The 22,714-nt window shown below is 46.7% G+C and overlaps 1 protein-coding gene across 1 annotated transcript in view; it reads right to left on the bottom strand.

Moving 5' to 3' along the window:
* PARP12 (poly(ADP-ribose) polymerase family member 12) overlaps positions 1 to 14,086 on the bottom strand; it is a 44,718-nt gene extending 30,632 nt beyond the window's left edge. The window contains exons 1-4 of the mRNA XM_059396284.1: positions 13,354 to 14,086; positions 9,604 to 9,739; positions 6,622 to 6,922; positions 4,478 to 4,579 (exon numbers count right to left, since the gene is read on the bottom strand). Coding sequence (XP_059252267.1) covers positions 4,478 to 4,579; positions 6,622 to 6,922; positions 9,604 to 9,739; positions 13,354 to 13,682 — 868 coding nt within the window. The 5' untranslated portion in view covers positions 13,683 to 14,086. The remainder of the gene's footprint in view (positions 1 to 4,477; positions 4,580 to 6,621; positions 6,923 to 9,603; positions 9,740 to 13,353) is intronic.
* Between the last annotated feature and the right edge of the window lie 8,628 nt (positions 14,087 to 22,714).

Below are 22,714 nucleotides of genomic sequence, written 5' to 3'. Positions count from 1 at the left end.
CAGGGCATATGCTTGAAAGATTCTCTCCCTCTGTCCCTACCCACGACTTTTGCACATGCACTTTGCTCTCTAAAATAGATAAATAAATCTTTAAAACAAACAAATTAATAATAATAATAATATTGTACACAGCCTTTCAGGCACATTTCAATGCCACTTCTTTCTCACAGACTCTACAAAAGTTACCTTGCGGAAGGAGGACCATAGAGGCAGGCGAGCAGGCTGTCTGGGATTGTCAAAAGCCAGGCCTGAGGCCAGGCAGACAGGACAGACAAGAACACCCAGCCAAGGAGACTCAAATGAGGAAATTCCCCAGTTCACCAAGTCTGGGTTAAGCCACTCTGGGGACTCAGGACATCATGACTTGTCCAGAGTTACAGCATGGACAGCTCACAACAAGCTAAGAGACCTCTTGGCCTCTCTACCAGAGTATGTACAATAGAACAATAATGAAGGGCCCAATCTGAATAGATAAGGTCACAGGCATGGTCCAGAGATCATAACCAAATAAGATTTCTTGTTCCCTCCCTGAGGGCACTATGGAAATGATCAGGGTTCATGATCAGTGTTCAGTCACTGCACCTACAGACCCCAGCTCAAGTGAGTGCTGGACAGCCGGAACAAAGACACTCCCCTTAAGAAGGCCCCCTTCAGGGAAAGCACACCACCCAATCACCTTCAGGCTGACATCTCCTTGTGAAGGATACAGAGCCAAAGCAAGGTGCTGTGGTCGAACAGCAGTCCTGGGGCCTCCAGTTCTTAATGTGACTCAACGTGGAGCCCACATCACTCACAAACCAGAAGGAGCCCAAAAAAAAAGGGTGCCATGCAGGCCACTACAGCCATGGTGGCAGGTGAGGGCAGAGTCTCAGGTAATGAGGTCCCTTGTCTGCCATATCTTCCCTGGTCCTCTTGACCCCTTTCTCCATTTCCTTTCCCTCCTTCTAATGTTCCCTGCTTTGTTGAGTCTAAAGTCTAGAGTCTAGGCTTTCCAGAAGGTGGGTTGCAAAAACCACATCGATTTGGGAGACAAAATAACACATCCATATCCCCTTTCTCCCTACATCACTTTAAATGACAGGCTGGATGGGGCACCTGGGTAGCTCAGTGGCTTAAAGCCTCTGCCTTCAGCTCAGGTCATGATCCCAGGGTCCTGGGATAGAGCCCTGTATCTGGCTCTCTGCTCAGCAAGGAACCTGCTTCCCCTTCCTCTCTCTCTGCCTGCCTCTGCCTACTTGTGATCTCTCTCTGTCAAATAAGTAAATAATCTTTTAAAAATAAATAAATAAATAAATAAATGACAGCAGGAGAGAAGAACAAATCCAAAAATGCTGGAAAACAATAAGGAGTGCCATCAAAAAAACCACAGAAGCACACAGAATCAAACTGACAAGAGTTAAAGAGAGAAAAACACAGGTAAAATGTGCAGAAGAGAACTGCTATGGAAACGGATCTGGGGTGGGGGTCCTGAACAAACTCAGCGTTAGAGGTAACAAAAAAGCAAGGACACCTGGCCAGTCACAATGAGAGTAACTGGGACCCACCCACTAGAGCAGGCACTTCCTCCATTCCCTGCTTGTGCCTTGCAACCTTGTTCTTTGCCCCAAGGAACATTTGAGTGTGGCCAGAGTTCTGGAGAGAGAGAGAAGCCATCAAAGCCACCACCCCACTCCGAGGATACATCCCAGCAGTCCGCACCACCAAGCAGCTCTTCCCCTCTAAGCCCGAATCAGAATCGGAATCACCAGCAGACCCCAGGATTCTCAAGAAGACAACCAAGAGTCACCCAACATGTGAGAAAAAATAACACAGACGGGAAGCTAATTCACACACAAAAATCAATACCTAAGGAATAATTATTAGAGTAAACAGATCAAGAGTAACAGCCAGACCTAAAGATAAAAGTGAAACCTACAAAACTTCTAGGAAAAAAAAAAAACCATAGAGCCATTTTGAGGGGCTTGGAACAGGCAAAGATTTTTAGGGCACAAGAAACAAACTATAAAAGAAAAAGATACTAATATGGCCATTGATATTATAACTTTTATTCCTCAAAGGCACCATAAAGAAAATGAATATGAATGATACAGATAAGGAGAATACATTTTCAATACCTCTATCTGACAACGACTTCTATAAACAATACTCAAAACCCTCACAACTCAACAATGAGAGATCAACAATCCAATTTAGAAAATGGACAAAATAGTCACAAAACACCACATATTGTATAATTCCATTTACATGAAACATCCAAGCAAATCCATACAGACAGGATGTAAACCTGTGGTTGCCAGGAGATGGAGGCAGGGAGAATGGGCAGAGCACCTCTTCGGGGCTGAAGAAATGTTCTAATATTGACTTGATAATACCTGCATAATTCTGTAACTACACTAAAAAGCATTAAATGGGTGAATTGTATGGAATGTGAATTATACTTAATATCTCAATCAAGCAGTCATATAAAAAAATTAGCAAAAATTTAACTAGATACTTCACAGAAGATATACAAATGGCCAGTAAGTACATGAAAATAAACATTAAACATCATTATCATCAGGGAAAGGTAAATTAAAACCACAATGAGATATCATTACTCATTAATTACAATGGCTGAAGTTTAAAAGACTGACAATACCAAGTGTTAACAAGAACACAGAGCAACGAACTTTCCTACATTGCTTATGGGTAGGTATACCTACTTTGGAAGACAGTGGCAGTTTCTTATAAAAGTTAAACACATACTTACATATTCCAGTAATTCCACATCAAGGCCTTCACTCAAGAGAAGTGAAAACAGATAACCACATGAAAACTTGTACATATTTGTAAAAGATTTATAAAAGCCAAAAACTTGAAACCCCTCAAATGTTTATCAAACGTATGAATGGATAAACAAATTATAGTCAGTCCATGCAACAGAATACTCCTTAGCAATAAAAAAGACCAAACTACTGATCTCCCAGCATGGACAAATCACAGTAACATGCTAAGTGAGCAAAGACAGGGACAGAAAAATACATGCTGTATGATTCCATTTATATGAAATTCTAGAAAGGGAGATTCTACAATGACAAAAAGTACATAGGGGCTGCATGAGGTCAGAAAACTAGAGGGTGAGGATTAACTGTAATGGGACAAAGGGACACTTTTAGAATTAAGAAATTCTTCCATATCTAAATTGTTATTACCAGAACTCAGTGTATACTGAAAAATTCTAAATATTTAAAATTTTACGGTGGGTAAACTATAGCTCAATAATGTTGATTTTAAAAACATACATGTATATATGACACACATATCTGTTTGAGCTAGCATTCTGTTTCCAGGAACCGAGCTATGGAAATATGCATGCGTACTCAGATGCTCAATGGACTATCATTCTCACTGGATACTACAGTTGCTTTTTAAAAATAAGATGCACTGGGGCGCCTAGGTGACTCAGTGGGTTAAAGCCTCTGCCTTCAGCTCAGGTCATGATCTTAGAGTCCTGGGATCCAGCCCTGCATCGGGCTCTCTGCTCAGCAGGGAGCCCGCTTCCCCCTCTCTCTGCCTGCCTCTCTGCCTGCTTGTGATCTGTGTCAATAAATAAAGTCTTTAAAAAAAATAAAAACAAAAATAAGATGGACTTACATATACTAAGGTGGAAAAAATCTCCAAGACACAATGTTAAGTAAAGGAAGCATATTAAGGAATACCTATCACATGTACCCATCCGTTAAAAAATATGCAAAGCAAGCACCATGACCACACAGCACATGTTTACCTTTGGGGAAGGCTGAAGGAGAACTTCAGAATTTACTCTGTATTATTGGACTCTTTTACAAAGTGAAAGTAGTCCTGAATTGCTTGGGTGGCTTTTAAAGACTGAAAATGAAACAAGAAGTTTGGTGTTTTGGTTTTTTTTTAAGAGTCACCAAATTTGAAAAGTAGGCTTTCTTCAGTCAAAGCCCAGGCCAACGGTAAGAAGAAAACAAAGGTTTAGTGAAAATACAGACATACATGTACCCACAAGAAGTGCTACTTTTGATAAAAGAGAGACCACGGAGAGAAACCCCCCACTTAAGTTCTTCTTCCCCAAGAGCACACAGGGACATATACTGAGGGAGGGCCTTCTGGGTTTCTGAGGCATTTCTAAGTCTACAGCAACCCTTTACGAGGGACACTCATATTTGTTCCCACTATACTGGACATCTGCACTGGTCTGTGACCTCATGCTAAGCTGATCAAGGGTCAACACTTGGCACTTCCTGCATGAACCAGTTATTCCCAAAAACTCACCTATAATCTTATTTCCAGAAATTCAATTGTTACCATCCTCAACTCCCCCAGAAATGCCACCCCAGCTCAGTTAAGAAGGCCCTAACCCTCTCTGGATGGGGGAGAAGACCTTGAAGGGTGGCCTTAGAGCAGAACTCTTGAAACGAGCAGCCGCTGTCCCGCCTGCAAGTGGATGAAGGGGATTCCTCTGACCTACCTTGAAAGCTACAACTTTTCCGGATATGGTACAAGCAGATCTGATCGCTCTCCTCTTGGTTAGAGGTATTTGGGGACACAGAACCTGAGCTATCTCTTCTTTCTACAAAGAAATACCACAAAGACGTATCAGCATCCATCAGAGCTTCTGATATGACGGAGTCAGAGTAGTTCAAGATACAAAAGAGAGAAAAGAAAATTCATTCATTTCTCTGCAGAAGACAGAAGTGGGTGAGGCAATCTCACAAAATCCTATGATGATCAGGATGAACTCACCCTCAGACATGTAAATGGACTCTCTGGCTTTTTAGAGAGGAGCCAGGGAGCCTAAGGCCACACGGCTGCTTGCCAAATCCAGGACACCACGGAGGGGTCCTTTTTTCTCTGGCTGTGCTCCTAATCTTGAAACCTCCTGAAGTAACTTCACGTCAGTTGTAGGAATTTTAATATAAAACAGGCACGGAGGGGATTTCAAAGTTTACCTTTACTAGTAGTGCTCTAATGAGAATTTACCACTGGTTCCCCACCACCATATAAGTACATAAAATTCATTCGCAAACCTTCAGTATTCAGTATCACCTGTTATTTTGTAATTCATTTTCCTTTTCCTTTATATAGGCTCCTCAAGACACCCACAGGGTGGGCCTAAAAACCTATACCTTTGCGGCCTTTAAGGACACCACCTTTGCTCTCGAAGGGCAGAGAGCTTTCCCTCCCTTCCTAAGGCCAAAATTGAACTGATGCTCGTAAAGATCTATTTAAAACAAAACCTATCTACATCTAGCTTCCCACTACTGAAAGAAATTAACCCAAAATCACTGAAGAAAATGTAAAGAAAAAAAAACACATATAGCAAGGACAATTTTTAAATATAAAAAATCAGGTAAGATCATAGTTTTAAGTTTGTTTGCTAGTAGTCCTAGCACTCACCTGATATTTTAGCAGTGGTCTATTAAAAATCTTAGATAACAGGGTGCCTGGGTGGGCTCAACCCTCAGAGGGTTGAGCCGCTGCCTTCAGCTCGGGTCATGGTCCCAGGGTCAGAAGGATCAAGTCCCACGTGGGGCTCTCTGCTCAGCAGGGAGCCTGCTTCTCCCATACCCCACCCTCTCTGCCTACTTGTGATCTCTGTCAAATAAATAAATAAAATCTTTTTTAAAAAATCCTAGATAACCCCTACTAAAAGTCTATTAAAATCCCACAGACAACACATGCTTTGGTTATGCATTCTGGTGGGGGGTAAGGGTAGTACTGTGTCCTAGTGTCCAAAGGATAACAAGGGCCCAGGCCAGTGCCTAGCACCTGGCAAGCACACAAATTTGTTAACTGAGAGAATGGATAACCAGAACGGCCAGCCAACAGCTGATACTGTGAAATCCAAAGGACCCCAATGTGTCATAATCTCTCTAATGGACTACATTATTTATTTCCCACATAATAAGTGAAGAAATGCTTATTTAATAAGCAATCTCTGCTCAAAATTTCCCCATTTGCCTGTCACTAAACCTGATGTTAAGGGGAAAAAAAAATGTTCTTTATGTTTCTTGATGTTCTTTAAGAAAAAAAAAGTATTCTAGCACACTTGGTCATTCAACAAATGCCTAAGTGCCCACTGTGGGCCAGGCACTGTCTAGGTACTGCAGAGGAACAATGAACAAAGCAAATTTATGGGGACTAAATAATTCCCTTTATTCATGTCAAAAAGAGAGCTGAAATTAAAATAGGCTTTGTTCCTCTGCCTTCAGCTCAGGTCATGATCTCAGCGCCATGGGATCGAGCCCCACATCAGGCTCTCTGCTCAGCAGGGAGCCTGCTTCCCTTCCTCTCTCTCTGCCTGCCTCTCTGCCTACTTGTGATCTCTGTCTGTCAAATAAATAAATAAAATCTTTCTAAAAAATTAAGATAAAATAAAATGGGCTTTGTTCACAGCAGATTAGAACTGGTAGGAATTCATTCACCTTCGACATGAATTGGCATTTATTTAGAATATCTTGCTTGTTTGTGGCTATGATTTCAAGTTATCTTCAAAACACCCACTAGCTGGGAAGGAATCACCAACAGCACTTTACTAAAAGCAGCAGAGACTTGCCTGAGGTCACACATTCCATCAATGTGGAATCCAAGGGCCCCAGTCCAAAGCCTTACCAGAAGTCCCCTGTGGGCCCAGGGTAGGAGGATGCCCTCTGCTGGTGGTGGAGCTCCGATTCTTGATGTCGTGAGCATTTCTGTAAATGGAAGGCAGCCTGCTCACCAGATCTGAGCTCATGCCCAACCTCTCCAGTTTTTCCAGATTCTCAGCATTAGAGATATCATGTGATCTCTTACAGCTAGTGCCAAACTTGCATTCACCCTGTAAAAAATACTGGCAGATATGGAGTTTGATACACTGCTTTTGAAAGGAACAAGAGCCGTAGGGTCCATCTCCTTTGTTATAATGAAGGCAGATCTGTTGACAGAAAAGGAAAAAAACACCAGCTTAGGAAGGCCACATAGGACACTACCCCCACTCCCGACCAGTGCATGGTCACAAGAGGTTCCTCTAGAGACCTAGCCAAAGCTGTGATTCCATCATCCTCACAAGCTGCAGAGCTATGAGAACATCCCCCACTATAGACGGATGACTGCTAATGGATGCCCTTGAATAAAATAAGAACTGGGTGGACAGCAGATTGTGCAGAATAAGCTCTTCCACTGGGAAAACCCAAAGAACTTCCAACTGATCAGAGCTGCTTCCTTCTCAGGAGACATTTCAGTGTAACTCATAGGGCAGCAAGCTAACAACTTATACTCCACTTACAACCTCCCCCCATTGACTCACCAACACTCCCTAAGCCAGGCCTCATCACACCATCTTCTTTTTCTGAAATTCAGGGTCAAAGAGGCTGAGTGTTTAAAGCATCTTGGAGAAGGCCAAATATAGCCCTTTTCTTTCTCAAGAGCTAACAGAAACTCAGAGAAGTTCACTGGCTTGCCCTAGTTCACACAGCTATCTACATTTGGTATGTACAATGTATATTGAATTGGTTGTTGGTAAAGCTGGGACTTGAACTTGAATCAATTGCACCTTCTCTACATTCCAAATTCCCGAAGATGAGAACCAGGCCAAAGACTACCAAGGGTCTACCCAAGCAATTCACAGGCATTACACTGAACAAGAGATAGAAAAGCAGCAGAGGGCTGTAGAACCCAGACTTAGATCAGTAGGGACTCCACTCTGGGGATGGAAGCCCCAAGGGAAAAGGCCAGAAAGAGCTATGCCCTAACCTTGATTTTGCCACGTACAAGATGCCTAACCTTAGGCAGGCCACTCACCAGCTCTGAGTTTCAGCTTTTTAATCCCTAAAATGGGAATACTTCCACCTATAACACTGGGCTATCACGAGGATTAAATGGGAAACACACAAAGTGGCTAATATAAATGTCTTTGAACATAGCAGGTGCTCGATTCATGGTGGCAGTCCCCGACTGCTCATCGGATAAGGGGACCAGACTGCGAGCAGAAGGCCTGGCAGGAAAGCTGCACTGGGTCCAAATTTACGGTCACAGCTCCCAGTTGCTGGCACTGCATTCTGAAGCAACCTGCACCCAAGTACAAAGGAGGCTACACACTCCGACTGGTCACCTTCCAATTCATTTTTCATACTATTGACAAAACGATCTCTCCAAAATATTAATGCCCATTCTCCAAACAGAGGCCCCCTCACCGCAACTCCTTCCCATGATACTGAAGGCTGCATGGATGAGTCTCTACTCACCCATTTCTCCTTCTCCCCTCTCCCACCCTAAATCCACGTTGTGCTGACCTACATACAGTCCCCAACCATGCCAGTCCCATCCTTTCTGTGCCCCCTTCTTCCCAGACCTTCATCCTTCATGCAACCCTCAGCATTCAGAGCACACGCCATCTACCCCAGGATGCCTCCCCAGGTGCCTAAACTGGGCCCCAGAGACCAGAGTGCTGACTTCCACGGCAGCATCTAGAACAGCACCTTGCAATCCATGCTGACTTATCTGTCTCACCCAGGAAACAGGCCTCGGAAGGGCAGAACAGGGTTTTTTCTCTCCTTATCACCAGTGCCTAACTCATAGTGCAAAGTTAATAAAGGTTAGCTGAATTAAATCAATACTAATTTTCAAAAGGCAAAAGAAAAAAGTTAGTACCTATTATGTGCTAATCATCACCAAGCCATGTAAAACCTTTCTCAAATGGTGGTTTTAATTAAATAATATGGAAGCATTTTCATTGAAACAGGTCAACCTAATCTGCATAGCCTTACCCCACAAACCTGTGCCGGCCACAGGACACCACTCGGACGTGCTGCACCGCACAATCACCTCAGCTCAGCTGCTGCCCTCAGGAGCCACCACCTTATTCACACAGAGCCCATGCTTCCACGGGCTGCTCCCAGGCAACAACGAGCTACTATAGTTCCAAACCTCCCTTTGGCTAGACAGAAGCTCTCTTGGAACTGTGCTACAATGAGGGTCTCTTCCTACCCCCGCCTCTTCCTTTTCCCAATCCTGCCACATTACTGCCCAAAGGCTCCCCACCTCCTTCTGTTGCGTCTCCAATAAATCTCTTGCACTTCGAATCCCATCTTGGTGTCTGCTTCTCAGAGGACCCAAACTAGTACATAGTCATTGCAGCAAGATTTGCATGACATCTGAAGTGCATTATGAGACTTTACATCAACTAAAGTTCAAAATTCCCTGGGTGTGACTGACTTAGTACAGACAGTATCATTTCCTCGCAGACCTCCTAGATCTGGCAATAACACATGGTTCCAAGTCCTGCTAGATGGGGAGGAGCTTGCTGAGTCTCTCATCCCCATGTAAGAAACATCATGCGGCAGCCACCGGCCAAACAGACTTTCCCAACCTCAAAGAAGCCCTGCAAAGGTGGTGCCAGCACAAATGCAATAGAAGGAAAGGAGTCTTCTAGACAAGGCAAGGTTGGCCCAAGGTCAGAGGTATAAAAATCAGCAGAGCCAGGAATGTAATTTAGTTCTCCTCCAAGCAGATCCCTGTGGTCACTATGGGGTCTCTTCTGCTATATTTCCTATCTTCCAACCTTCTGGCTTCTCCCCCATCACTTACACACATAGACATCCCCTCCTGGGAACTCACCTCTGGCAAAAGCCAGGGGTCATTCTGAAACAAAAGCTGGCAGAGCTCACTGTAGCTGAGGTGGTCAACACCATGAGTTCTCAGCACACTCAGGTTGTGATCTGTCGTCAAGCTGTGATTGTTTCTACAGTTCTTCCTGCAAAGAAGCAGAGCTGGTGTCACAGTTCAACTGAGCCTCCCCAAAATTCTTATGTTGAAGTTCTAACCCCCCAGTGACCGTATTTGGAGATAGTTTATAAAGAGGTAATCAATGAGGTGCCTGGGTGGCTCATTTGCTTAAGTGTCTGCCTTCAGCTCAGGTCATGATCTCGGGTGTCCTGGGGTGGAGCCCCAAGTCAGGTTCCCTGCTCAGTGGGGAGTCTGCTTCTCCCTTTTCCTCTGCCCTTCCCCACTGCTTGTACTCTCTCAAATAAATAAAATCACTTTAACAATTTAAAAAATAAAGAGGTAATTAAGTTAAAAAGAGGATGCGGGGGAGGAGGGCCTAATCCAATCTGACCAAAGTCTTTCTAAGAAGACAAAATGAAGACACAGACGCACACATGTGAGGACAGGAAGAAGACACCATCTGCAAACCAAGGAGTGAAGCCTCAGAAAGAAATCAATCCTGCCTTGATCTTAGATCTCCAGACTTGAGATTTGTGAGAAGTTTCTGTCTAAACCCCCAGTCTGTGCTACCTTGCTATGGCTGCCCAAACTCATACAACTCATAAAATCACTCTTTAAGATAATTTTTCAGGAATAGTTCTTGATATTGTTTAGCAGCGCCAGAGAAAAACCAGCATGTTTATACAATGAAAAACCATAGTGCTTGTTTACAAAGGAAGAGGTAGCACCTTTGAATTCTAGGGACCAGGACAGCACCTCCTATCAGTGTCTGATAAGAAAGACAGGGCCATTCCCCAAAGAAGAGTCACAGCATGCCAGTCGGTGGGCACTTAGCAGACACTTAAACAATGGCTGAATAAATGAGTGTGGACACCTACGGTTAAAGGTATGTGTACACTCACTCATGCCTCGAGGCCCAGCCCTTTTCTCTGCTCCCCTCCTCCATTCTTAACATTCACAAGCAACATTCATTGCAAGCCAGGCACTGGCACCACACCCCAATGATCCAAAGTCTTCAAATGATCACCCAGGTCACCAGGACCTAGAATAGTCAGGCAAATATCATTAGCTTTACTCAAACATTGCCCAAGCTCTAATGTCATGTTAATAAACACGCATTAATTAATAAGTTAATTAGCATTAATAAGTTAATACGTTTTTCAAAAGAAAGCCAAACTCCTGATAGACTTCCCTATCTCAGTGAAAGACAACTTCCCTCCTCCGCTGCACACACCAACAACCGTGGAGTTGTGTGGACTCTTCCCCTTTCCTACTCCAGTGAAAGTGACAGAAAACAGAAAGGATTCTAAAATGGCAGGGCAAGTGCAAAGTCAGCCATGCTCAGAAGATATCAGTGCAGACAGGACGGGCACCTCCTGAGTCTGAGAGAAGTGGAGAAGCAATCAAGGGACACTGCCTAGAAGGTGTCAAGCCTGGGCCAAATATCTGGGTTGCAGAACCAACCAAGGGGAGAAAATTAAAACATTCTAGGCAAACTTGATGCCACCAAGATGATGAAGATGATGATGGTGACAACAGCTGATAAAACTTGCTGAGCATCTATCACAAGCCAGGGATTACCTGAAGGTTTTAGAAGTCACTCAGTCCCCAACAAGCCCATGAGATGGGTGGTATTATCCTAACTTTGCAGATGAGGGAACTGAGGCTCGGGTATAAAGTCACTTGCCCAAGATCATGGAACTAGTAAGGAGCAGAGCAAGGTCTCAAACAAGGTAGTCTTGTCTTGGGGTTGTGCTCTTAAGCAACACGCTCACTGCCCCTAAGCACAGGATGGAAGTCAGGGACCTGGGACCCTCCCCAGCTGTCATCAATGATCAAAAACAAAAGCCATGATCTGTTTCTGAAACAGCTGATCCTGTGGTTCAGGAAGACAAAGCACAGTAATAGGGAAAGCATCAAAAGGGCAACCAACCACCCCCACTTTCCCTTATGTGACCCTAAAGCGGTCAGGGAAGGAAAGTCTAAGAAACCGTCCTGTGTGAACCACAAGGAAAATGGAACCAAGAAGACTGAGAAAGAAAGCTCAGAATCATTGACGCCAGTAGATATCAGACTTCCAGATTTCCAGAACAAATACAATCTGACCCCAAATTTTGGGAACTAGCTGGAGAACAGGGCTGCTGTCTTTACTTTACCAAATACAGACATTAACAAGAGCCACCAGTTAGAAATCATTCATTCCATCTAGCCACCATTTATCGTGTCCACCTTCTTCTCCAGCTGCTGCTCCTCATTCTCCCCTGAGGTGACACTTCTCTGCCCGTTCTTGAGGGGAGAGAAGTTTCCCTGAGGTCCCACCCTCAGCCTCCACCTCAGCTCTGACTTGCTCCTGGGGCTGCAGCATCGGCGAACACCAACCAATAACTCCCAAACCTGCGCTTGGGACCCTGGCCGGGCTCCCAGGCGTCAGACTTTGGCTGTCCCTGGGCACACTTCTCCTGCTCTCTCAGCCAGTAAGAAAAGGAAAAATCAGCGTTCAGTCGATAACAACAATAATAATTTAAAAAAACAAAACAAAACAAAACAAAAAATGAGTCATCTCTCAGTTAACAGTAAGAAAACAGCCACCACCTCTCACCCATCCTATCACCACAGTCACACCAACTTCCCGTCTCTCAAATCTCTCACATACACATCCCTCCCGCTTAAGGCCTTAGCTAGGCCCCTGGAATATTCTAATCTAGCTATTTCTCAGCAGCTGCTTGGGTGGGGGGGGGGGCATATTCCACCGGTGGACGGTCAGGAGACATCCTGTGGTCCAGGGCATGTGTGGGAAGGTCACTCCCACGTCCAGACCCACCAACCCTCCACGGTCTGTCTTGTCCACCTGCTCCTGCAACCAGATACCAGAGTGGCCAGAACGAGAGTCCCGGAGACGGAGTCTAGGTCCTCCGGCCGGGGTCCCTGAATGACCGCACGGGCCATGCCCCTACCTCATGCTGACCAGTGGACCTGATGTGAGCAAGAAACAACCTACTGTGTTAAGTCAGGGGGGGGGGAAGGAGGGAAGAGAGGGAAGGCAGAAGGGAAGAAAGAATGGAAGAAAAGAGAGAGAAAGGAAGGAAGGGAGGGAGAAGAGGGGGAAAAAAGGAAAGAAAAAAGGAGCCAATTCTTCGACACAAGCGGACTGGCTTCCGGACAGGAGCACGCATTTTCTTCCAAGGGCGACAGAAGCCACCGCCCACCCTGTAAGCAAGTGAACAAGAGCGGAAGCGGGTTTTCAACTCCTTCGGCGAGAGCCCCGGGCTGCGTGGCCCTCAAAGCTCGCTCTGGAGAGCGGGGGGGCCTCGTGGCGCTCCAGGAGCCAGACGCGGCCGCTTTCCTCCGGGAGAGCCCCCAGCCCCGTCGCCCCACGCCCCGGGGTGTGCCGCCGGGTACCGCGCTCCAAGTCCCTCTCCGAGGCTGCAGGAGCCTCGGCGCCACCGTCCAGCCCGAGTCCCTCACAGGGCGCCCGGTATTCAGGAGGTGCTCAATAAACGTTCGCTGACGAGAATTAAGGCGGGGAGGCCGGGGAACGGCCACCTACGGCGTCCCCACACGTCAACGGGGCCCCAAGCGGGCTGGGAGGGCAGGAGCCCCTGGTCCCCGGCCCCGCCGTCGGACTCCCGGAGCGGCGCTTACCCGGCCCTCGTGAACTTGCAGGCCCCGTAGACCAAGAACTTGCAGAGGTGCAGCTGCGCGCACAGGCCCACGCAGCCGGGCTTGGGGCTCGGGTGCGCGCGGCACAGGCGCAGCGCCGAGACGGCCAGCACGACGCGCTCGGTGGCCAGCGCGCCGCCCGCGCCCGCCCGCGTCGCCACCGCGAAGCGGCCGGGCTCCCGCAGCAGGCGCTCCAGCGCGTCGGCGCCGACGCCCTCCCGCAAGCGGCGCCTCAGCTCCTCCAGCTCCAAGGCGCCCCCGGCCGCGCACAGCACCTGGGTCACCTCGCCGAGGGCGGCGGCCTGGGTCATGGCCGCGGCGGCGGGGGCGAGCTGCCCGTCGGAGAGCGCCTGGCGGGACCCCGGCGGCGGCGGCGGCCGACGTGGGCTGGGCGGGCGGCTCCCGCGGGGTGCAGACGCCAGTTGGAAGCGAAAGCGAAAGCTCCCCGGGGCCCGGGAAAATGAAACCCGCGCCGCCTCACCACGCCCCCCGGCCCGCAGCTGAGGGGGCTCGGCGGCGCCTTCCGGCCTCAGGGCCCCCAGCTGGGCGCGGCCGCTGGGCCCCGTGGCCGGCTCCTCCGCTCCGTCGGCTGCCGGGGACCCGAAGAGTGGGTCTCCGGGACTTGACAGAGACGAGCAGGCACGTCCTTCGGGGCAGCGCCTCGCGGCTCGCGAAGCGTCTTCACCTAGTGGCCGGGGGCGGAGACGCCCGGGCGGTGCGCAGCTCCCGCCGGAGCCCCAGGCGGTCGGAAATCGCGCGTCCGCCAGACCCCGGGACCTCTCCCGCCCGCGCGCTGGCGGCGCCGGCCGGGGCTTCCCCCACATCAGGGACGGAGCCGGGTCGCCCCCACGGCTCCCGTCGACGCGGGGAGGGGGGTGCGGGGGCCAAGGGCCGGGTCACCTCCCCCCACACTCGCGCCCGTGACGGCAGTCACGCCGAATTGCCCGCGGGACTTCAGGCTACTTTTTCTCTTCAGGGCTTTAAAGCTTGAAAGGGTCTGTCTCTCCTAGAAAGCATATCCGTTTCTCCTCAGAGAATGGAGGGACCAAGTGTTTAAGGAGCATTCGGAGCCTAGGCGCACACTCGGGCTGTTGACAGAAATGTGAACTGTTGAGAGAGCCCTTTGGGAAAGGAGTCCGGGAATCGCTAGGAAAATTTGTAAATGCGCATGACCTTTGACCCAGCGGTTTGTCTTCGTGGAATCTTCTAGAAGTAAAAGCAACATAGATGAGTTACGGAAGAAAATGTTTATGTGGGAGGAGGCGTGGTGCAGGGAGCAACGTGGTTGGTCCTTTCCCGGACTGTCACACAGCTTTAACAAGCATGACCTAGAAGGACGTCCCTGACGTGTTAAGGGAAAAAAGAAAACGGTATCGAAACGTCTAAATCAGTATCAAAAAGAGCATCTATTTGTGTGGGGAAGTGGCTATTTTTGAATGAGCAAGGAGAAGGCTGAGGAGAGACACACACTGGGCCAAAATTTCCATTAACACTGGCTGTGAGGAGTATGCAGTAAGAGGTACTAGGAAGTGGGAAAAGGATGAGGGGCAGAAAGAAAATTTAGGTTATGAGGTTAAAATTCTGTATGTTACTATAAAAACGTAAAAATCTCTTAAGTATAGTAACCTACAAATGAATTAGGGAATGGGATGAGGGGCAATTTTCTCTTGGCTTTTGATTGTGGATTTTTAAAAAATTGTGTAAAAATTTTTTCTTAAGATTTTATTTATTTCAGGGACGCCTGGGTGGCTCAGTTGGTTAAGCAGCTGCCTTCGGCTCAGGTCATGATCCCAGCGTCCTGGGATCGAGTCCCACATCGGGCTCCTTGCTCCGCAGGGAGCCTGCTTCTCCCTCTGACTCTGCCTTCCACTCTGTCTGCCTGTGCTCGCTCTCACTCTCTCTCTCTCTTACAAATAAATCAAATCTTTAAAAAAAAAATTAAAAAAAAAGATTTTATTTATTTCAGACATTGATGGAGAGCAGGATGGGGGGAAGGGCAGGGGGAGAGGGAGAAGCAAGCTCCCCTGCTGAGCAGGGAGGCTGACAACAAAACAATAGGGGTTTCAATTCTAGGATGCCGGAATCACGACCTGAGGTGAAGGCAGCTACTTAGCTGACAGAGCAACCCAGGTGCCCCATAAAATTGTATAAAAGTTTTTTCTCAAAAATTTAATTCTTAATTTAAATTTTTAATTGTGGTTTTGATATTGTTTTGCAGTATAGTTTTTCTTTTTTTTTTTAAGATTTTTTTGTTTATTATTTATTTGACAGACAGAGATCACAAGTAGGCAGAGAGGCAGGCAGGGAGAGAGGGGGAAGCAGGTTCCCCGCAGAGCAGAGAGCCCGATGCGGGGCTCGATCCCAGGACCTTGGGATCATGACCTGAGCCGAAAACAGAGGCTTTAACCCACTGAGCCACCCAGGTGCCCCTGCAGTATAGCATTTCTTAAGAAAGGAAGGTTAACATCAGTGGAAAATGGAGTAAGGGCCTCAGAAAGTTTGCCCATCGGTGGCAGTGTGGCAGCAGTGAAAAAGTGGCAAAAATGGTCGGAATCTGTGTTTTTCAGATATCCGGAAATTAACTAAAGTCTTGTAGCAACTCATTTACCATTGAGTCAAGAAAAACAGCTGAATCTAAGTGAAAACATCAAGCTTTGTAGCAATTTTTAATATATTTTTAAATTTTTTTAAAATTTATTTTCAGCATAACAGTATTCATTCTTTTTGTACCACACCCAGTTCTCCATGCAATCTGTGCCCTCTATAATACCCACCACCTGTATCCCGACCTCCCACCCCCGCCCCTTCAAAACCCTCAGATTGTTTTTCAGAGTCCATAGTCTCTCATGCTTCACCTCCCCTTTCAATTTCCGCCAACTCCCTTCTCCTATCTCCCCATGTTCTCCATGCTATTTGTTATGCTCCGCAAATAAGTGAAATCATATGATAATTGACTCTCTCTGCTTGACTTATTTCACTCAGCATAATCTCTTCCAGTCCCGTCCATGTTGCTACAAAAGTTGGGTATTCATCCTTTCTGATGGAGGCATAATACTCCATAGTGTATATGGACCACATCTTCCTTATTCATTCGTCTGTTGAAGGGCATCTTGGTTCTTTTCACAGTTTGGCGACCGTGGCCACTGCTGTTATAAACATTGGGGTACAGATGGGCCCTTCTTTTCACTACATCTGTATCTTTGGGGTAAATACCCAGTAGTGCAATTGCAGGGTCATAGGGAAGTTCTATCCCATTCAGCCATCTCTCACCAAAATGACTAGGAGGAGGAATGCCCAACAGAAGAAAAATACAGAGATGGACCTTCTGCAACAGAGCTAACGGCTATCAACATAGACAATATGTCAGAAAGAGAATTCAGGCTAACAATTATCCAAGCAATAGCTAGGTTGGAGAAAGTCGTGGGTGACCAAACGGAATTGATTAGGGCCTAGCTGAAAACGATCAGAGATCATGTTTTTAATATTAGGGAAGAGCTGAAAGCTACCGGGGATGACCTTCACAATGCTCTCAATGAGTTCCAATCTAATCTAAATTCTCTCAACGCTAGAGTAACTGAGACAGAAGATAGAATTAGTGATCTGGAGGACAAACAGATAGAGAGAAAGGATCAGGAGGAAACCTGGAACAAACAGCTTAGAGGCCATGAAAACAGAATCAGGGAAATAAATGATGCCATGAAACGTTCCAACGTCAGAATTATTGGAATCCCTGAAGGGGAGGAGAAAGAAAGAAGTCTAGAAGATATAGTGGAACAAGTTCTTCATGAAAATTTTCCAAATCTCGTGAATGGAACCAGCATTCATGTACTAGAGGCTTTGTAGCATTTTAACTTACCCTGGTCCTATCTCCTCCAGCTCCCTGGCACCCTTGAAAACTAACCACCGATGCTCCTGGTACCAGTACCAGATAGGGCAGAACAGGGCCGTAGCTTTTTCAAAAATGCGTCTTGTGACTTGTCTACTTGGTTTCCTGGAAGGCCCTCCTGAAAAGACTCGTATTTGTTTGTTCTCATGGGAACTAGCCCAGTCCCTATGGCTTCTCCCCAGGGGTGGTTCAGTGTTTTAACATCACAGAATGGGGGACTGACACAATGGATAACAGTTGAGGCAAACAATAGACTAACCAAAAGCTTAAAGGAAGAGCTGAAGGATGAGATGTCTGCTGGGGCTTTGAAAAGCTCCAACATATTTCTAGGAATCTAGAAGTTTGCATGCACACCTCTGTCGGGGCAGCTTACATACGTAATACGCAACATGGCGCTTGCGCCTGCGGCCAGGCAGAAGACCTGCGCACCACCTGAAAGATGATTGGCTATGCCCAGAACAGGAAGCCCTGAAGGAAGGACACTGCGAGCCTTCTATCCTGCTAAGCGTTGATCAGGCTTCCTTTCACGTGTACAGTCTGCTGATTGGAGGAGAGGGGATATAAATAGGGGTAAACATCCGAGTAAGGGGAGAACAATAAAGATTTGCAAGCTTGTCACTCCGTGTTTCGGGGTCGTTCTTGCAGGCGAGAGCGACAAGTGGCGCCGAAACCCGGGAACCTCAAAATTCAGTATAGGAGACAGGGGATTGACAACGAGAAGGTAAGTGTGCACCCAGAGTTTGTCTTTGGACAGGGAAGTTCCATAAGGACAAGAGAAAAGCTTTCCAAAATGGGAAACGAGGTACCTAGGATAAGGATGGAAGGACCTTTGCGGGAGCTGCTTAAAGCCTACGGCACCCCCTTAAAGGCGAAAACAGCCCGAGCCTTTTTAAAAGAGGTTGAGAGAGTAGCGCCATGGTTTCTGGAGGAAGGACTCCTGAATATACCCCAGTGGGAGCATTTAGGAAAAGATCTCAGGTGTGATCCTCGGAAGTCAGCGCTGGCCACCTTGCCATGTGGTCTTTAGTAAAACTATGCCTGCAGTCAGAGCGGGAGCCAGTGCGGGAAGTCATAAAACAGGGGGGAAGAGGTTTTAGAGCAAGTGAAAGAAGAGTTTCGTAGAGAGCCGCTCTGAAGCTCTAATATTGATAGTGAAAGCTCCGAAGGGCTCTCTGAGGACGAGCTAGAAGACATAGCCACGCAGGAGAAGGTGAAGGGAGAAGAAAATTTAAAAGAGGGAGAAGTGAGGAAGGTTCTGGCTCAACTGAGAGAGAAGAAAGAGGAGTTACAAAAGGTTATGGCGCAGTTAAAATTAAAAGAGGAAGTAGGGAATAAACCTAATACCACAGTGCCATTTCCTGGCCCTACAGCCCCACCTTATGAATGGCCACCGCTTACAGGCCCGCCTGTTCGGGGGCGTGTCTATGTCCTGCTTGCATAGCGGAAAATTGGAGGGAGGTACTCGGTCCTGGAAAAGGGTTTTTTCCTGTTACGAAAGATCAGAACCAGCAGAGGTATCATCAGCCCTTAGATTTCAAATTGGTGAAGCAACTTAAAGAGGCGGTTATGCAATATGAGCCACAGGCTGCTTTCACAATTTCCTTGGTGGACGCTGTGGGGAGCCTTTACCTCACTCCTGAAGATTGGGGAAATTTAGCTAAAGCTGTACTATCAAGGGGACAGTATTTAGAGTGGAAAATACAAAATCAGGATAATTGTCAGGAGACAGCAAGGAGGAATGCAGCAGCAGGAAATCCTCAGTGGAATTTAGATATGTTAACCGGCACTGGGCTTTATTTGGGATCCCAAGCGCAAAGTCAGTACCCACCTGGAGTTTATCATCAAATAGCTACAGCTGCGACTAAAGCTTGGAGAACCTTGCGGGGGGCGGGACACTTTGAAGGGCAACTGTCCAAAGTATTGCAGGGGCCAAATGAGCCTTACGCAGATTTTGTAGATAGGTTAATGCAAACAGCAGGGAGAGTATTTGGGGACGTGGATACTGCCATGCCTCTGGTTAAACAGTTGGCTTTTGAAAATGCAAATAAGTGGTGTAGAGAAGCTATTAGGCCATGGAAGGCTAAGGATTTATCTGTTTATATTAAAGTTTGCAGAGACATTTCAGGGCAAGTCATTCAAGGACAGGTTATGGCTGCTGCGTTTGCGCAAGCCTTACAAGGCACAGGAGCAAGACCCAAAGGATGCTTTCTATGCGGCCAAGGGGGCCACCTCAAGAGGGACTGCCCTCAAAGAAAAACGCAATATCAAGGTCAAGTTTGTGAAGCCTGGTGAAGCAGCTAGTGGTAAATCTCCAGGATATCCTAAACCCAACTTATGCCCAAGGTGCAGAAAAGGAAACCACTGGGCCAGTGAATGCCGTTCTGTGGTTGATATAGAAGGCAACCCATTACCCCCTAATAATTGGGGTGAGTCAAAAAACGGATGGCTGGGCCCATCCCCCCAGGGCCCGAATCAAATGTACGGGGCGGTCATGACTCTGCCCCAGATGGCGCGGCAACTTTATCCACCAACAGACCAAGGTGAGCAACTGCAGGATTTGCAGGACTCGACATCTGTGCAACCTCCAGACTGGTCCTAACGCCAGATATGGGAGTGCAGGCGGTTCCCTCTGATCTAGCGGGAGGCCCCCCAGAGGGAACCGTGGGGTTGCTTATAGGGAGGAGTTCCTCTACCTTAAAAGGCTTAATTGTTCATCCAGGAGTGATTGATCCAGATTTTACTGGAGAGGTTAAAATCTTGGTTTCTTCCCCAAAGGGTATAACAGTCATTAACCCTGGAGAAAGAATTGCTCAGCTCTTGATTTTGCCTAGTAAGCATGGTAACTATGCATCTACAGGTCTTCAAAGAAAAGGAGGGGTTGACAGGGGATTCTTTAGCATGCTTAACTATGGATATGAAACATAGGCCTATGTTACCCTTAAAGATAAGGGGAAGGAAGTTCTATGTACTATTGGATACAGGAGCTGACAAAAGAATCGTTAACCAAAGAGACTGGCCAAAAGATTGGGCACTAGTAAAAGCAAATCAAACACTAAGAGGTCTTGGAGTGGCCACGATTCCAGACCTTAGTGCCTCTTCATTAGAGTGGGAGGATGAAGAGGGACAACCTTATGTGCATCCCCTTCCCGTAACGCTCTGGGGACGAGACATCTTGGAACAAATGGATATTGTGATAACCACAGAGAAATTATATAGTGATCCTGCAAAGCATATAATGGAGAATATGGGATATAAACCAGGAGAAGGACTAGGAAAGCAAAGGCAAGGAGACCCTAGGCTACCATCGATGGGGGGCCAGGGTTTTTTCCAGTGGCCACTGGGGCAATAAGAATTAAATGGAAGGATGATACACCTCGGTGGGTGCCTCAGTGGCCGCTGACAAAAGAGAAATTGATGGCAGCTAGAGAACTTGTCCAAGACCAATTGAAGGAGAGTCATTTGCGTGAATCCACATCTCCTTGGAATACTCCTATATTTGTCATAAAGAAAAAGTCAGGTAAGTGGAGGCTGTTGCATGATCTCAGGCAGATAAACGAGCAAATGCAGATAATGGGACCCATTCAATTGGGACTTCCCATAGTCACTGCATTGCCAAAAAATTGGCTGTCCTTAGTTATTGACATCAAAGACTGCTTCTTCTCTATACCCCTATACTCAGAGGACACAGAAAGGTTTGCATTTACCCTCCCATCTGTTAATCATGCCGAGCCTGATCAAAGATATGAATGGGTTGTCCCCCGCAAGGGATGGCCAATAGTCCTACAATGTGCCAATTGTATGTCAGCAATGCCCTTCAGTCTTTTCGAAAAAGATTCACATATATTCATTGTTATTATTACATGGATGATATTTTACTTTGTGGAGAGGATCCGCAGACACTCCCTGAGGCATTGACTTACATGCAACAACAGCTTGCCACATGGGGGCTAGTAATCTCCCCTGAGAAAATTCAAGCAGGAAACCTGAAGGAATATTTAGGTCTGAGGGTTTCAGACACGATGATATCACCCCAGAAAATGAGCATACGAAAGGATCACCTTAAAACCCTAAATGATTTCCAAAAACTCCTAGGAGATATTAACTGGATAAGACCATATATTAAAGTCACCACAAGTGAATTACAACCTTTATTTGATATTCTACGTGGGGATCCAGGTTTAGATTCTCCTAGATCCCTCACCCCCGAGGCTGTTAAGACTTTAAATTTGATTGAAGAGAGAATGTCTAATACGACTGCAGATAGATGTAACCTTGCCGCTCCAGTGATGGCTACAGTCATTCCATCGCCAGGCTCACCTACAGGCGTGCTATGGCAAGGAGGGCCTCTACAGTGGGCTTACTTACCACATAATCTCTCCCGTGCTGCTACTACATATCCAAATGCTGTTGCTAGCTTAACTGCCAAAGTCATAAGGATGTGTCTTAGCATTCTTGGACGGTTACCTGATACTTGCATTATTCCCTGTGATAAGGGTCAAATGAATATCCTTGTAAATTCCAATGATAACTGGGCTATCTTAGTAACTTCTTACCCCGTAAAGTTTGATAATCACTATCCTTCTCATCCTCTAATTGACTTCTGTAAAGAAACATATTTCATATGGCCAAAGGTATGTCGCTTAGAACCTTTGGCAGGAGCTACCACTGTTTTCACTGATGGGAGCAAAAACGGGACAGGTGCTTACGTTATAAATGGACATGTAACACCTGTGGTTGTACCAGCAAATACAGCACAAAGGACAGAATTGCTGGTAATTACTGTGGTCCTACAGTCATTTGCCGACACCCCTCAACATAATGTCAGACAGCAAATATGCAGTCGCTGTTACTCGCTCGATAGAAACAGCTATTATTTCTCCATCTCAATTTCCCATCTCCTTATTTTTTTTTTAAGATTTTATTTATTTATTTGACAGAGAGAAATCACAAGTAGATGGAGAGGCAGGGAGAGAGAGAGAGAGGGAAGCAGGCTCTCTGCTGAGCAGAGAGCCCGATGCGGGACTCGATCCCAGGACTCTGAGATCATGACCTGAGCCACCCAGGCGCCCTCCCATCTCCTTATTATTATCAGACTTAAGGAGCGCTGTAAGAACCCGATATGCACCCTTTTATATTGGCCATATGAGAGCTCACTCGGGGATGCCTGGACCAATGACAGAGGTAACAACTTGGCAGATGCAAATGCTAAGTTTGATCTCTGCTGTACTATAGAAGAAGCAAAGCACTATCAAAAATGGCACGTGAACCCTGATACCTTGAAAATGCGTTTTAACATATCCAGAGCAAACACGCGGGAGATTGTGCGAAGCTGTGGTAATTATTCTGTACATCTTCCAATGCCCTCATGGGGTGTTAACCCTAAAGGCCTGCTCCCCAATCATTTGTGGCAGATGGATGTGACACATGTTCCATCCTTTGGACTTCAGAGATACCTGC

Source organism: Mustela nigripes, chromosome 4 (assembly GCF_022355385.1).
Source record: "Mustela nigripes isolate SB6536 chromosome 4, MUSNIG.SB6536, whole genome shotgun sequence".
Taxonomy (NCBI): Eukaryota; Metazoa; Chordata; class Mammalia; order Carnivora; family Mustelidae; genus Mustela; species Mustela nigripes.
Note: the sequence above shows the minus strand (reverse complement) of the source record. Positions and strands in the feature narration are given on the sequence as shown.